Source organism: Accipiter gentilis, chromosome 5, assembly GCF_929443795.1.
Source record: "Accipiter gentilis chromosome 5, bAccGen1.1, whole genome shotgun sequence".
NCBI classification, from domain to species: Eukaryota; Metazoa; Chordata; class Aves; order Accipitriformes; family Accipitridae; genus Astur; species Astur gentilis.
The window spans coordinates 42184267-42201167 of record NC_064884.1 but is presented as its reverse complement, the minus strand read 5'-3'; the positions used below and the strand labels follow the sequence as shown (position 1 = coordinate 42201167).

Genomic DNA, 16901 nt, shown 5'->3' with positions numbered 1-16901 from the left:
TCCCACGTGCTGCTGAGCTAAATGGGAGGCATGCAGGAGGGATGCAGGAGGGATTTAGGGAATCACTGGGTTGGTGGGAACGGGGACATGGCCATTCTGTTTTGCACACCCAGAGCAACTCGGGTTGCTCGACCCCAGTGCCGGGGATGCCAACCTGCCCCGGGGGCCGATGCGGGAGGTGGAGGAGCACTTGCTCTGATGCGCGTCGTTTCCATGGCGATACTGAGCAAAGGATGCCATAAAAACTAGAGATGAACCTTGAAGTCTCGCAGCATCTTCTGGGCATGTCTGTGCTGCCGCGGCAACCCCCCTGCTCCTGGAGAGCCTTCCTCCTCGAGGGAGATGAGAAACCATGGTCTCAACGTACCCTCATGGATGTGATGCAGCCGGCACAAGGATGAACATCTGTGCATCCTTCCAGATGTTGCGCTTGGTGCTGCCCGTACCCTTTGAGGATACTGTCCCCACGAGATAGTCCCTGTCTTTGCACCTCAGTAATACACTGCGGTGTTGAATTGCGCTTTGCAGAGCGTAGAAGAGACACCGGTGACTTTTCCAGCCCCATGAGTTAAGTAGCAACTTTGCTCCCATTTTACAGATGGGGAAACTGAGGCAAAGGACAACGAGAGTCTGGGGAGAACCCAAACCTGCCAGCTCTGTGCTTACTTCAGCACAGCGCAGGAGAAGTCTTATTACCCAAAATAAACCTTTAGGCCACCTTCTAACACAGCCATAATGTGAATCAGCTGAGAAAATACCATCTACTTTTCTCAGATTGAGCCATGTGGGATCTGCTTTGGTTTTCTCCGAGCAGGAGTATCTTCCGTGGAGCTGCCGGTGCCGCCGGCGGAGCTGGCAGGTGATGACTCCAGCTAGAAACGACCCATGATTCAGGCTGTATCTTCAATTCCCAATAAATTAATGCTGAGCAGAGCTTCAGATGTTAATTGCCAGAGAGAAGTGGATCAGTTTGGACATAATAAGGCAGGGGAAGAAGGGTAGCTCCGTGCCTTTGGCAGCATTTCTTATTTTAATTGCAGGTTCTTGCATATTCACAGGGATGAACTTTGTAGCCCGCACCCGAGCGTACAGTCAGCTGGAGCTTTATTAAGATTTTTTGAGCGATGCTCTAAGCAGAAAGCCCCGACGAAGTCATGGAAAGCCAACACCAGAAATAGAAAGCTGTGCAATCTGCAACATATAATGCTCTGCAGCCAGCTTGAAGCACATGCTGAATTAATCCCCAATTTAATTAATGCTACTCTAATCCTTCAGTGAAAAGAGCAGTTCAGAATTTGTTTGGAAACACTGTCCTGTGTACAGTAATATATATTAATGTATTTAAAAATGCAGTCATCAAGGAGTTTTTGCTCTATCCCAACCTGGGATGCACTAAGAAATGAATTTACAGGCACTGTCCTCTGAAAAGTGGGACTGGAGATTGGTTGAAGGTCTGTGGTTGGACTTCCCAACATCACAAAATTAGTTTAAAAGCCGTAAGGTACAAACCAAGCCCCAAGTCACTGGAATTTATTTTTAAAGTTTTTCTGGCATCTGAACCAATCAAAGGGGTTTCAGGTTTATTTTTCACCCCGTTGATGGGTGATTACAAGAAACAGGCTTAACGAAATAGCAGTGACAGCCTGGACCGGCGCTCAGCCCCATGCCTCCAGGAGGTACCGTTAGAAGCAGCCATTCAAAATGATGCTAAAACTGCAAAAACTGGCAAAACCATGGCTGGGACGTGTCTCTGTGGATGTTCATACCCCTGGTTGTACCTCTCCAGTCTCGGGGTGACAGACAGGGTTTGCTGCAGAGCCTCTTTGGGTTTGCTCTGCCCAGGGACATTCATTTAAGCAAGCTAAATGCACCCAAACCTAGACAGTCTTGTGCTTCTGGGTCCTATGAGACCTCTTCCTTATGCTTGCAGCAAATATTTAACTCACACTAATGCTTCTCAGCCCCAGCACAGAGCTTGAAAACGTTTAAAATGCAACTAATGAGGACTGGTCCAGGCATATTCCATCAAAGGGTTTTGTAGCTGGGCTTTTAATTTTACTCTTTTAGTGGAAAACAGCTATTTTGTAGAAAATGAATTTTTAGGAGAAGTGACAGTTTTTCAAAGCCAGTTTCATGTTTATAGTTTCATCTTCGTATGTGTTTCCTGCAGGAAAAACAATGAATGCTGCCTGGCTTTTGGCAGCTTTTCTAAAAAAAGGCTGTTTATTTTGCTCTTCTTGTTATTATTGATAATGAAAATTAATAACTGTGTGTTTTAAAACCGAATTTTCTTCTGTTGCGTAGAAAATGCCTTCCCCTCCCCGTCCGTAATTACAACTGGCTACATGCCAGGATTTTCTATTTAAAATTGCAAACCCTGTTGCTTTAAGTCTCTTATGGATACTTGCAGGCTATATCTTGTTTGCTTGATATGGTTGCACAGGGGTTTACCCACAGATGGACCCGGGCACAGCACCCGGACGTAGGAAATACGTGGAATGAAGTCAGAGCTGAACAGACCCGGAGCAGGTGCAGAAATGGGCAGAATAATTTTGTATGGAAAAATGTTTCCACAAAACAGTTCCCGTTGCCCAACAAGTTAGACTAAATAGAAGCTTTCTCCTCCAACTTGTCAGGTAATTACTGAAGGAAGCATATGGTATCTCCTCTGAAGTGTTGGAAGGGGATCAACAACAGGCAAAGCAATGGAGCTGGGTGGGATTGGTAGGAGTGGGCGTCATGTGGGAATAACAGGATCGGGATTGAAATTGGAGGAGTTGGTGGGTGCTCAGGAGAGGGTTTGAACCCATTCTGGTGTGCGTTCACCCGTGGGGCTTGGGCACCTGGGTGCCCAACGGGCTGCGGAGCCCAGGGCTGGCGTGGTGCTGTTGAGCAGCGATGAGGTTGGATGGGGATGCTCTGCATTGCCAAAGGTTTTGGGGAAAGCTGGCTTGACCCTCAGCACTGGGGTGTTTTGGAGGGTCAGTGCTGAGGAGGTGTTGGCAGGGAGGGGACCTTCAAGTGGGACCCCCTTGAATGGGCACATGCAGGGCTTGAGCAGACAGCGAGACAGCTCGGTCACGTCAACATCCATCTGACATCTCTTGGAGCGAGGGGAGTCCAATTATGGCTGAGCAAGGCAAAGGCAAGGCAGGTTTTTGTCACTGTGGGTCCCAGTAATTGTCACTGCAGTAGTCCCCATCGTGGGAAGGTGATGGGGAGTGAGTCGGGTTGTGGTCATTGGGTCTTGAGGAGAAGTGGAGGCCAAGTGCAAGGACGGTCAATGCCAGTCTTGCTCTGGGAGGCTTCAGTGTAGGGAAAAGCCAAAATAAACCCATACTCTCTATGCCAGTATCCAACCAACTGGGATTCACAGGAGGTGCACTCAAGCTGCACATCTGCCACATGCCACCCCATGCAATAGCAATGCTCTGTGCCCTAAATCATGACATTTCTTGGATACCAAAAGCACTTTTACAACAAGGAGGCAAAAATAAATAATTGCCTTGCGTGGACTATCGCAGAGCCAAGGCACAGATAAGCAGATTAGCGTGGGCACCAGAGGCATCAATCGATGGAAGTGTGTGTTCAAGAGTGAGCCTTGCAGATCAATGCATCTCTGACTGGTTAAAAGTCAACTCCAGCTGGTTGGAGCTGAGCCCTGACCAAGCACATGGAGAGCTCACCACCATCCCCAGATTTTCACAGAGGTATGCAAGGCCTGGGGAGGTAACTGTTTTAATAAATCCTATTTATCTTAAAATTGTTTTCCCGTGCCTTAGATAGAAAAGCTGGGCTTTAAAAGGTTAAGTATTAATAGCCTGCTCCAGCTGCTTGGTCTGCAAAGGCTGCTGCGATCAAATGCTTCGATGTGGAGCTGCTGCTGGTAGACATGTTGCTGCAGGTGCAGAGCGTGAAGTTTTGCATAGCCAACAGGTAAAGCAGTCCCGCTGTCAGAGTGGGGCTTTTAAAATGTTGTTTGTTCCCAAAAGCTGAATGAAGCGTGTGTTTTGGTTTGTGTTTGGCAGGGAGGGTTTGTTCGCTCGGTAGGGGATGAAGATGACAGCAGCATGTCTGGCCGAGGGTCTCCAAGAGGTCTCTGGTTCAACCTTTTTGGACCAACACTTGATCAGTGTGGTCGTGACATTACCTAGCTGAGTGTTGAAGCCTCGGAGGACGGTTAGCTGTAAAGGATGTAGATCTGAGTACCGTGGATGCTCATGTTTAGCCTGACAAATCCATGCATAAGCCCATTCCCTCCTGTGCAGTGTCTGGCTTCATTTGCCTTGGGAGCTACCAGGTGAGCAGGGTCCAAGAAAGTCCTCTTGGGAGAGGAAGGCTGATCCCTTTGCTGCCCGATTGAGTCAGCAAAGTTGCATCCTCTTAAGCAATGGGGTCCTGAGATCTGTAAACCTCATGTCATCCGGTATCACCTTATTCTACCCTTGTCCTCCTCTGCCCATATCATCCCATGGTCTGGTGTCTTCTGCTGTTGTCTCCTGATGCACATCTTTGTGCAGCCCCTGGCGTAACAGCTCTGCAGCTGTGATTCCTTGGTGCTGGGTTTCCACCAGTGCTTCAGACTGAATACAGTGCTGTTAAAAATTGAAATGCATAATAATATAGTAGAAAAATACCAAGGAATAGTAAGGAAATAAAGAATGATTCATGTTTAAACAGAAGCTCTTTAGATGTGGAGGTAGCATTGCTGGCCGCAAGCATGGATTCATATTAGTGGGTAACTCAGGTTTTAGGCCAAATTATGCAGAGTTAACAACTTCCTTTGCAAATCAGCCCCCCACCCCTTAGTCCTGTATGCTCCCTCTAGTTTGCTGGGATGTGAGAGACCATAGCAGCAATGCTAAAGAGAGAACGGTTACACACCCCAGCTGTGTGAAGATGTCTATGTGATAAGAGGAGCCCAAAGTGCTCGTATATCACACTGGGGTCTGGTTTGCATCCCATTAATTCTGCTTCAGAAAGTCTCTTTTGAGTTGGTTTTAGCTTCTAGTGGAAGAAGAGGACTGACCTCGAGTTCTTGGTATTCAGCATAGATTTGGGATGCGGAAACCTCACGTCACCTGTAACTCGGTGATGTGTCTGAGCCCATGTGCTGCAAATGCTTTTGTCCAGCTTGGAGCAACTTCAGCTGCCAAAATCATGAGCTCCTTTGAATTTTACATACTTGTTTTGTTATTTAATTACCTACGTTATCTCAGAGATGGGGCAGCGGAGGCGGGGTGCACCCACGCTTTCAGCATTGGAGACCTTATGGGTAGTAGAAGTGTCTCTGTTTGGGGGAAGGAGGAGTTTATTTGTTTTAGTAATACGGGAGTGCATTCTGTAACTAAATATCAGCTAGAAGGTAGATGTTGCCTCCTGTTTTCTCTAGCTTGGAAGTACAGATCAAGATGGAGAAATCCTGATTCTCTGTGTTACAGGGAGGGTGAGCCCTTGGGATAGGCAGCGGTGCAAGGACCAGGGGTAGTGGCTTTACACTGAAAAGAGGGTACCAGGACAAGGGGTAATGGCTTCAAACTGAAAGAGGGTAGATGTAGATCAGATGTAAGGAAGAAGTTCTTCACTGTGAGGGTGGTGGGACACTGGAACACGTTGCCCAGAGAGGCTGTGGATGCCCCATCCCTGGCAGTGTTCAAGGCCAGGCTGGATGGGGCTTTGAGCAACCTGGCCTAGTGGAAGGTGTCTCTGCCCACGGCAGGGGGGTTGGAACTGGATGATCTTTAAAGTCCCTTCCAACCCAAACCATTCTGTGATTCTGTGATTCTATGACGAGGAACCTGGAGATGCTCTTGGTCCCAATGGGCAGCAGTGGTGATTTGGGTTGAGTCCCGGGTGTGCTCTGCTCATGGCAAACGCTGCTGCTGGGTTTCCTTCCTCAATGCCCAGAAGTCTGATCATCCAGGTGGAGCACTCCCAACTGCTTATCTCATGGTTTTGAGCAGCACAGATTTACTAGATACAATTTTCCATGGAGGGGCAAATGCACCCATGCAAGTAGACACCATCCCACCCACCCCAGGCCCCTAACCTCCCCCCTTCTTCTTCCAGAGGAGACAACGTTCGAGGCTGGAGTCAAAGTCCAGATCCACAGCCAGTCCGAGCCACCCTTCGTCCAGGAGCTGGGGTTTGGGGTGGCCCCTGGATTCCAGACCTTTGTGGCTACCCAAGAGCAAAGGGTAAGTCCTAAATTTCATTTACACACCAAGATCCCTCCAGTGGGTCGATACGAGAGGTTGCTTCTATGTACTGATGCCCCTTGAGAGGCATCTTCATCATTAACAGCTATTTTTTACGCCTTGCTTCAAATTGGATGGGATGAGGGCAGCCTTTTCAGCATTGCTTTCCATGCATTGCCCACAGTCCTTGTAATTCTGGCCACAGAAGGGACTTCATCCCCGGTAATTTCCCTGCCTTGCTCTCTCACGGTTATGGTTCAGCTGTGGCAGTCACTCAGTGCGTTGGGTACCTTCCAACCCGCCAAGAAAGGATGCTTTTTGCCAAAAGACTCACACTCCAAGGATATAAAAAGAGACAAGTGGAGAGTGTTTCATTATGTAGATCAGCATGAATCCTTTCAGGTAGCACAGAAATAGTCACATTATTTATTATAAACTGTGGTGGGATGCTCGTGGCTCGGGATGCATCACCCCCCTCGAGTCCCGACAGTGGCACATCATCACAGCGCAGATGGATGCGATGTGACGTACCATCATTAAACCCAAATCCTGATTAGGCATATGGGAAACCAGCCAGCAGAATAATTTTTTCCCCCGGCTTGGCCCCGTGGTGCTTTCATTCCCAGCCCTCCTGCCTCATTGCCACTTTCATTTTCTTCCCTGCTCTTGCATCCACCCTCAAATGAGACATAAATCAAGTTGAGGAAAGAGAACACGAGCTGTTGGAGGGTTTGCTCTGATTAAACCTTTGTGGAGATCAGAGCCACAGTTGTTACACTTCAGCTCAGAGCAACATGAGGAATTCACTACCAAGTATATTGTTAAGGCATCTCTCCATGGCCACTGGGTACCAAAAGATACCTGAAGATGCTGCATTTCAGCGAGCCTGGATGCAGATCTTCCTTCCTTCATTACGGCACGCTTGTGTGTAATCATCCAGGAGATAACGAACGGTGTGGGTTCCCGGTGGGCGAGCGCCAGGTGGAAACTTCTCAATTAAAGCAGAGAAATGTTTCACTGTTGTCAGTTTGTATCTTGTGGGAAGTCCGGTGGGCTGGAGAAAATGAGCAGCTTTTATTAGCACCCAGGGCTCTCGTTTGGAGTGTAACACCTTAGTAACAGCAAAGGCAAAAGGCTCTTCGGGGGCTGAGGCAGCAGCTGCTGAAGTCCAAAGCAGAAACGGGCTTGGAAACCCATCATGGGCATTTTTCAAGCCTGTTCCCTTAACACAAGCCCTTCCATGCATCCCCAACGTCCTCACCTCGCTCCACAGCTGCTTTCTGCTGTCCCAGGGGACCCAGCAGCATTCAGCATTGCTTACGTGGGGCATGTTGCGAGATAAAGAATCTGGAAGGGTGGAAAAACTGATTCATTACTCTTGGCAATAATTACTGGCCATTGAGTTCTTTATCCATCCTCTCTCCCGGGGGCATCTCCTGAAGCGGTCTGGGGGTCTCTGCACACCGAGGTGGTGGTGCTGGGGTCAGCCGTATGCCCGTAGCTGTCATTTGGAGATGCAGCACAGAGCAATGGGGTCTGGATATGGCCCTGGGGTTAGGGCTAACGGCTGGTGATCCCCCACAGCGGCTGCACACGGGAGCCCTTCCCATGTCAGCATCTGCCAGGCAGCTCGCAGATCCTGGGTTACCCCAGGGAGGACAAGTGACTTGCCAAAGGTCACGGAGGAAATGGGTGTCAGAGCAGAGGGCCCCATGTCAGACTAGATATAAGGAAGAAATTTTTTACACTGAGGGTGGTGAAACACTGGCACGGGTTGCCCAGGGAGGTGGTAGATGCCCCATCCCTGGAAACATTCCAGGTCAGATTGGACGGGGCTCTCAGCATCCTGATCTAGTTGAAGATGTCCCTGCTCATTGCAGAGGGGTTGGACTAGATGATCTTTGGAGGTTACTTCCAACCCGAACTATTCTATAATTCTATGTCGGAGCAGGGGATCCCGTGTTGGGGTCTTGCATTTCCATCCCCAGCACGCACATGCCTTCAAGCGAAGCCCTCTCCTCTTTTCTCAGCAGCAAAGAGCAGGATTTTTGCTTAGCTATTTGTCAGCTGTGAAAAATACCTCTGGCAGAATCGGCATTCCCTTTGTGAGACCACATTAGCTCTGGAGAAAAGCTAACTGCAGAGATGCCGAGGCTGGCGATGGAGAAGGGCATCGCCAGCCGATTACATGGCACTTTGCGTGCCCCGTTAGCAGGCAGGCAGCGCTGGGCAGGGGATCGTGTTTTGCCGTGCAGCCGCCTGATGCTGAAAGAGTTTGGCAACAATTCCTCGAATCGAACTCGCCTGGCAGAGCAAGCGGTAATTGGAAAGATTTGTCTTCCTTAAACATCCCAGCTTCAGCAAGATTTGGGAGCGTGGCTGGGAGCTGGAGCCTGCAGCGAGGATCTCAAGGACTTTGTTTTAAGATAGAAATAGCATAAATGCTGTAGACTTCTAAGACAGCTGCTGTAAATCTTCCCCATCACATTGCCAGCATCAACTATTTCATTATTTCTATTAAAAAATTAGATTTTTTTATCAGGAAGACAGCCAGCTGAGAGAGAGGGAAGAAAAACATCCCTCCCCAAATCCCTCCTTCCAGGCAGGGGAGATGTAGAAGATGACAAGAAAAACAGATTTGGGGGACTATTAGCTTGAGCGTGTCCCCTCTTCTACAGGGTTTGCCAGAGTTTTGGTGCTGGGAGAGGGAAGAGCACGTTTCTGCTTGGGGCCAGGGGTTCTGTAAATGGTTTAAAATTATACTGAGGGCTGCAACGCCTTTACCCAGGAGATCCAGAGGGCTCTTCAAGCTGCCTGCCTGGAGCAGCATTCATCCACGGGCGATGCTGCCTACCCCAATCCCTCCTCTCCATAAAGTCATTTTTTAACCTAATTACAACTATTACAGCATACACATGCTACTGCCTCCTCTAATTACCCCCCAGGGACTGGCTGGGCATCGCCCACCTTCTCAAGCCCTGAATGCACATCTTTTATTTAGACCCCTGATTTAGTTTTGGGGTTTTTTTTCTACTAAATCTCTACATCTGGAGCAGGCACATGCTGGTCTTTCAATAAGTCAGAGCAAAAGGTGGAAAAGCTCATGAATAATCACCTGGAGGACTGACTCTGGCCAGTTATTGGGGTCTTAAACCATGTGTTTTGCACCATGAAACATAAATGAAACGATCCTCCAGCTGGAGAAGAATAAGAAATAAAGAGAAGGTCGTTTCACATCTCCCAGCTCAGAGCAGCCTCTGTGTTAGTTATAAGCACTTTTCCGAGTGATAAAAACAATAGGTGTGGAATTGGGTAGACTTGCTTTGGTGTGACGGTGGGAGCTGTGCATCGTCTTTGGGTTGAAGGGGATTTATTCACGGCTGGGTTAGAGGCTCATGGCTTTATTTCTGGCTCTGTTACTATTCCCTGTGGCCATGCTCAAATCTATCCTTTCGTCCCCCCATCCCAGTCTGGAAATAAGAGTATTTACTGGTCTTTACTTATTGATCTCCTGCCTTTCCAGGTATGCAGCCGCTTAACGCAACCAGGGACTTGCTTCTTGGTGCTGGGGCGGTAAATCCTGGATCTCTATACTGAGAGCTTTCCAAAAGCCCCTTGTCGAAAGCAAGCTCTGCCTCCATGATGGTGCGTGATCTCATTAAATCTCCCCTTAAAATTAGCTGTCAGTCAAAAAAAAAGGAACAAAATCAGCTTTTCTCCTCCCTCTGCAGTGGCTGAGCCCTCTGATTCCTGCAGAGTGACACTTTTAAGGTTCATTTCCCTCTTTGGGAACTGCATTGTTAATGCAGTAATGGTGTTGTGCTGCTTTGCACTAGTAGCATCGTAAGAGGGACTTTGCACGTGTATCCCTTGTGCGTGCTGAGTCAGCAAAAGCAATCCTGCAAAGGCAACACCAGCAGGAGGTTTCCTCCATAAAACGTGGTTGTTGGGTTATATAGGCCAAGCTGTTTCTTTGCTGCTGAAGAGAGATGCTTTCTGTCTGAAATCTCAGACTGAAGCCATCGCCTGAAGTTTAGGAGAAGCAGCCGGGGCTGAGCTCCCTAAAGCGACTCAGGAGGCACCGCAGCAGAAGGCAACGCACGATGGACGGCTGCAATTAAAACAAGAGTGTCTTGATGGAGGACGGTGGAAAGCATCCTCTCTGGTGACTTCCCGTACACCACAGCAGTGGCTGTGCCTGAATGCAACATGAAAGGAGCTAGAGTGGTTTACACGGATGTGTGAGCTGCTGTTTTCTGGGGTTTTCACACCATTTTACATGGGGAGAGCCAGCCGTGGTCCCTGTTGCGCCTCGTAGCGAGAGATGCTCCAGCCACGCAGGGGAGCCGTTTCCATGGCAATTACTGAGTCTCATGAATAAGGTTTGTTTTCTCATGAATGAGCAAAGCCCTGAGTTTTGCGGGAGCTGGCTCGGGGCATGCCGTGCCGTCACCCTCCAGCCGGGTCCCAAGAGAGGACAGGACCACCCCGATCAGGGCAGTGCCCTTCAGCTCCCGCTGCTCTTGGCTTTGGAGGGATCCACCTCAATTTTTCCCTTTTCCTGGCTCTTTTGGGTGAGCCTGGTGCTATAAGAAGCCTCTCTGGACCTTGTGTTGTGCATGGCCCTGGAGAGGCTGCAGTGACCCCACACACCCCTGCACTGGACCACAGCACCAAGGCATGGGCAGACACTCTGGAAATTATATTTTGGAGAGCTGATCTCCTGGAGCAGGATAAATTCCTCCTGGATTTGGCTCCTTTTAATCCCCTTTTCCCAGCTGGATTTTCCAGCATTGTCGCCGCATCTTGGCAGCGCTGCTTGAGCCTCTCCCATAACGGATGGGATCAGATAATGTTACTTCCCCAGCTTGGCTGCTCCCTGCTATGCCACCGGCACAACGCGTTAGAGAAGATGAAAAGCGCACTAAAAATGGCAATTTCTGCCAACTTGGCAATAAAAATTTAAGAGGCTTCAATTAAGCAACAGGTTCGAAGATGGAGCAATATTGTTTAATAGGACTCTAGTGTGCCTTGGAGACTCATCCCCTCGTAATGCTTGCATGGGACAGAGAGCATCAGCTACCAACAACTGCAGTATCAAAAGTGTAATTACAGAGGCAGGAAAATGGGACTCGGGGTCTGGCAGTGATCTCTCTGAAACCCATATTTCCAAACAGGGTATAGGCAGTGGCATTTGAAAATTAGGAGCAATTCAATAGTATTTCCCATGTTTCCTAACCCTCCCTCAGAGCATCTTCTACCTACGGTCTTACACATCCTCCTGGAAAAACATTCACTCACTGATTTCTTTCTGTTTCCCTCAGTCCCACACACTCTCCCAGTTGATTTCCTCTGGTATATCATCAGACTCTGAATTAATTCAACAACAAGAAGCAAAACTGGCAGGCTGTGGTGGCCAGCCGCATAGAAAACTTCATTGCACAGGAGCGGTTCAAAGCAGGAGATGTACAGAAATGATTGCACGGCTGTTTTTGTAGGGCAGCGGAGTGGTTTTGCTTGGAAAACAGTGTTAGGAGTGAATCAGCCTGTTCGTAAAAAGACACAAAAGAAAACGGGTTTGGAGGCAAGTGATAGAAATGACTCAGGGCCCGGAACGGGGTGTCTGAATGGGTAGAGATTGGAAAGGGCTTGCTTAGGATGGAGGTCAGTAAGAGAAAACGTCAGGGATGTAGATGAAGTAATGGTCTGGGTGCTCCTGCTCACCCTTCACTATATTATATGGATAAGAGAATTTTTTTAAAAAGATGGAAAGCTGCTCACTGAGAACAGGAGAGCTTCAGAGGGTCCAACTCCCACCACGCAACCCCCGAATTGGGCACCTCTGTAAGAGTTTGGCCAATATGTAGTCCAACAATTACAGCCAACTGTGTCCAGCAGAATGAGGGGGAACATTTTTGCTGCCTATACATATGCCAAGGAGGTGAGCAGGAGGGAGAGGGCAGAGTTTATTGCAATTTAAGACTGAGTTTGCACATGAGCGAAGGGTACAACTCATTTAGCGGGGAGCTAGAAGCGAGTTGTAGATGGTCAGTGCAGCAAATGCCAGGAGCAGCCGTCCAGCGGGTCCTGGGAACAAACCCGGGATGAGGCTCAGAAGGGGCTGCCCTCAACTTTTTGGGGAGCCACAGGAGGTCAATATTGCTATTTGATTTGCAAAATTATTTCCAAGGAAATGGGGACCCAGAGGAGCCTGGAGCTCCAAAATCACATTTTTCTTCTGGTGCCTATTCACCTCCAGCACCTGGGGACTTGTGAGCTATATAAGTTCCCCGAGTTCTACTCAGGGGGACCTTCCAGGGGCTGGAAGGGCTAAGCTCTTGTCCTTAAACACAACTTCTTTGATACTTGTGTGAAGGGAGCAAATGGGCAGGAACAGCTGTATCGCACCCGGCACGGCAAAGGGAGACTGCAAATAGACAACTTCCAGCATCATTAACTGGGAGATGGTGCCAACGAGCTGTGTGTACGCTGAGCTTTTTAAGCATTTTACAAGCACTAAAGCTGTCTGGGATTGAAATTCTATTAAGTTGATGCTATTTGATGTCTCATTAAAGAATGGAGGTTTCTGGTTATTATTTCATTTGGAGTAAATGCAAACACACCCCGTATAGACTTTGTGAGATTCAGGGTGAGGTTCGCATCCCTTCTTGCTGATCGCTGCCTGAAGTTTGGTGGCCTCAGGTGGGGACCCACGCTTGGAGGAAGCACGAGAGGGGCTGAGCCGTAGGCCAGAGCCGAGTCAATGCAGGATGATCCTCAAAGCCAGATTCATCGCAGAGCCCAGCTGCAAACTGGGCTGAAACTGCCCCAACCTCGTGCTGGCAACATCTCCACCATGTTCCCACATCTTCCCTATTGCATAAAATTAAACATGCAGAAAAAATAGAGATACCACTTAAATTAAAAAAAAAAAGACCTCTCTGGCTGCAGACAGATGTTGGCAGTTCTCAGGAGGCTCCGTGCCAAGAGCAGCGCGCGAAGGGCAGCAGCGTGGCCAGGAAAAAGGGCTGTGGCAGGGAGGAGGCTGTGCTGGACGGCCCCCGCTGCCACGACCCGCTTCCCCTCCGTGTTTGCCAAAAGCAGCCCTTCCCTTCCTTGCGTTTTGGGCAAGCAAGATCCATCCCACTTTAAGGAGACAAGTCAATTTGTTCCTTTTCCTTTTGGCGACTGCCAGTTCGTAACTGATTCTCGTAATCCCTAATAGCCAGGATCAAGAGAATTTAAAAAGCATTTCATTAATTAATTAAGTATTAACAATTGCGAAAGTGCGAGGACGCGGGTTTGTCAACCTCAATTAGAGGCTGAAGCTGAATTTCTGTAAGTGTGAGATGGCGTGGTGCCGGGGAGGGGTATGTGCCCTTGGAAAGCTGCCACGGCAGCGGAGCAAAATTAGAGCTCAGCACTACTCTCCTGCAGGAACCGAGGGCAGGAACTGCCCCTGCTGCCTTTACCCCTGCTTTTGCTTTTGATTTTATGGGGTTTTTTCCTTCAGCTTCGAAGAAAAGTAGTTTGTCTTTGGTGGTAACAGAGAGATAGATTGGCAGGGAGCAGGTCAGCATCCTTGCGCAGCTTCCACAGGTCCAGCACCGGAGCCCTCCTGCCAACCTGAAATTAGCATCACCTGGAAGAAGAGAAAGCGATTCTCTCAAGACGAGGAGACTTCTGCGTGGCTGCACGCTGTGCAGGAGGGGCTGCAGGGGAGAGGAATCAAATCCAATTAGTGTCTCTCCCATTTACGTTGTTTATGTGGCCGTGGTCTGAGGGATTGCTCCGTCACGCGTACTCCTGTTTGCTGACTCGCGAGGCAGGCTCGGCTCCCCGGTGTGCTCTTCCAGGCGATGCAGCGGCCTCGTTAGCATCGTGGGCAGGAAATTCAAATGTCAAATGTCTAAAATGAGTTGTTCGGGCAGCTCTCTGGGGCCAAGCACTTTGGATGTAAAGGCTTTGCTTGAGGTTGCAGCCCCATTTTGGTGAGGAGGGGGTTAAGGAGGGATGCTTTTATGGATGGGTTCACCATTGCATTAACCCCAGGGCTTGCAGGGTAGTGGCAATCCTGTGTCAAGGTGGGAGAGGCAACGGGAGCAGGGATGGGGCTGGTCTGCCGGGGAAGAAGCCACAGAGGCTGGAGGGAAGAAACTTGGGATCCTGCTCCATTGCACATTAGGGCAGGAAACCCCACGGAAGAGTTTGACCCCTTGGTTTGAGTCTTTCACTGCAAGGTGCAATATTTGATGGGTGAAACCATACGTGGCTCTGGGGCTGGATAGTGTCTTCTTTGAAGGATAACGGGGAGTATTTCAGAGGATGCAACACACAGCAGTCCTGGCAGTCCTGCCTTGTACCTGTGAGCGATGCTGCTGTGGCTCTAAACACAGACAGTAACAAAGCAGCTGCCTTCAGAGATAATTGGAAAGAAAAGGTCAGGACAAGAGTTGACTACATCAGAGACTTGGTACATTGGTGCCAAAACCACCTAGGAAATGTGAAGGGAGCTTTCCTGGGACCAAATTACCTTTGGATGTTGAGGCAGGATCTGGGAAATGTGGCTCCCCTATTCTCTGCAGAGCCCCGTCCCTAATGATGTGCCTTCTCCCTCCGGAGAGGTCCCGCATCCATATCTGGCTGCTGATCAGTCGAGAGTTTGCTTCTGATTACAAATTACAGAGCACGAGGAAAGCAACGAGTCTTTCAAGCTGTAATTACCGTGGAGGCTCCAGGTAATAGCCCCTTGATGAGCCCCTTGGAGAGAGAAGAGTTCATTGACTTGATCAAGGGAAGGGAGGGTCCAACCCTGCCACCCCAGGGAAATTTGTCTCTAAAATCTTGCCCATAAGCACAGATTTGCCTGTCATACTTCAAATGAACCCTTGCTGCAGCACTGCTTCCCACCGAACCAGTGATGGAGGGAGAAGCGCATGGATTCCCAGTGCCGGTCCCCCAGGTGTGGGAGATGCTTTGATTACAGCCGACGCATCCCAGAGCTCTGCTCAGAGGCATGGCCAGCAGCAAGAAATCCCTGCCCTGTGATACAGAGATGTAAGAGGTAGGGATTGATATAAAACAAGGCAGCACCAAGGTGCCTGTGTTGCACCCGATAGGGCTCTGCTTCATGGCCAGGAGTTTCACTGGGGAAATTTCCTTTAGAAAGTAAAAATTTGAGCTTCCCTGGAGTCTTCTGTCAGTCCCAGATACAACGTGCTTTTCTCCAAAGCTGGGAAAGCCTTTATACTGCAGAGCCAAAAAACCTCCACAAGTGTTCAATGTACCAAGAGGCTTTTTTTGCTCTTGAGCAAAAATGAGCGATTCAGAGAGCGGTGGGGAGCAGAAAAGTCTTGGCATGTGGCAGGGGAGATGTGCTGCACCTATTCCTGCTTGTTTAGGAAGCTGGAGAAAAGTGAATTGCACACGCACAAGTGTGCAAGTGTGTGCATGGGGTTGTGGGTGTGCCAAGGCAGCAAATCCCCAAGGAATGCCACACTTTTGGGGAGATGCAAACCAGCTTTGCTGCGCGGTATAGGCGTAGTTGGTGCTCATGGTCCTGGCTACAAAATGGGCTATAACTCTGTTAATGAAGTTGCATTGATTAGGGTTTAATTAATCATTCAGCCTGTGCACGTCCTGCAGATGCGGTGCCAGTTCAGAAGCACCGTGGCTCAAATCCAACACTGGCTGAGCAAAAAAATGTGTAAGCTAAATATCTGATCGCGACTCCATCGTTTTCTGATCCCATCACCTACATTCAGAATAAAATTTAAAGGGCTTAAAAGATTTGTGTGTAGCTGTGCTTGGAAGAGAGCTGATACCATCTGAGACTGCAATTATTTATTCTCCTTTATCATACAACGTGCAACATATGGGCCCCTCTCTCCACCGCAGATGACTAAATGATGGCATCTGGTACTCTATTATACTGCAAGTGTAAAGCAAATGAGAAAAGATCCCCTTCAAACAGCACTTCGCTATTGTCACAAAGGCGCTCTTGATATTTTCATTCCAAGGTGCTGCTTTGCTGACTTTCAAAACCATCCCATTCAGGCATGTTTCTTGGAGGATGCTGAGATTGCTGGGAACTGGGTTTTTTTTTTTTCCCTTAGTGCCTCAGCTGGTCCCCACAGATGGGATCCCCCCATCACCTGCTGCATCTTCGCACCTGGTGTGGATAGTGTCTGTTCTTCAGATCAGACCCGCTGAGCACAGAGATCAGCGTGTGTCGCTCCGAGCAGCTGAATAGCTCTCGCTGCTGTTGTTTTTCAAAGCAGATTGAGCAGCAGCATGGGTTTAGGCAGATTTTGGGAATGCCAGAGCTCATGTCCCTCAGTGAGTGGCCTGGGCACCCGTGGGCGATGCCAGCTCTGGCATTCAGAGCGTCCTATGTCTTTGCACGTGCAGACCAGGACGCAGAGGCGCTGAGCAGACCGACCACGCACATCTGCTGTGGCTGAACATCACTGCAAAGTTTTCTGTCTCACTGGGACTTGAGACCAGGGATGATGCTCACAGGAGCCGAGGAAGGGAGTTGGTGATTCCCAGCTGGTGGGGGAAGCAGAGCCGAAGAGGGTTCACCATCACATGGAGACCCCCTTCACCCCTGTGCAAGCGGGGTCTGAGCTTTTCTCAGGTCTATCCTTGGGGTCGTGCAAGGGAAGACCTTGAACTATCATCTCATCATGAGGACCTGTGGCT

At 49.2% G+C, this 16901-nt stretch overlaps 1 protein-coding gene across 3 annotated transcripts in view; it reads left to right on the top strand.

Moving 5' to 3' along the window:
- ASIC2 (acid sensing ion channel subunit 2) overlaps window positions 1-16901 on the top strand; it is a 520831-nt gene that overhangs the window by 494412 nt on the left and 9518 nt on the right. For all 3 annotated transcript variants that reach the window (XM_049801513.1, XM_049801512.1, XM_049801514.1), the window contains one exon: window positions 6070-6197. In XM_049801513.1, the coding sequence (XP_049657470.1) occupies window positions 6070-6197 (128 nt within the window). The remainder of the gene's footprint in view (window positions 1-6069; window positions 6198-16901) is intronic.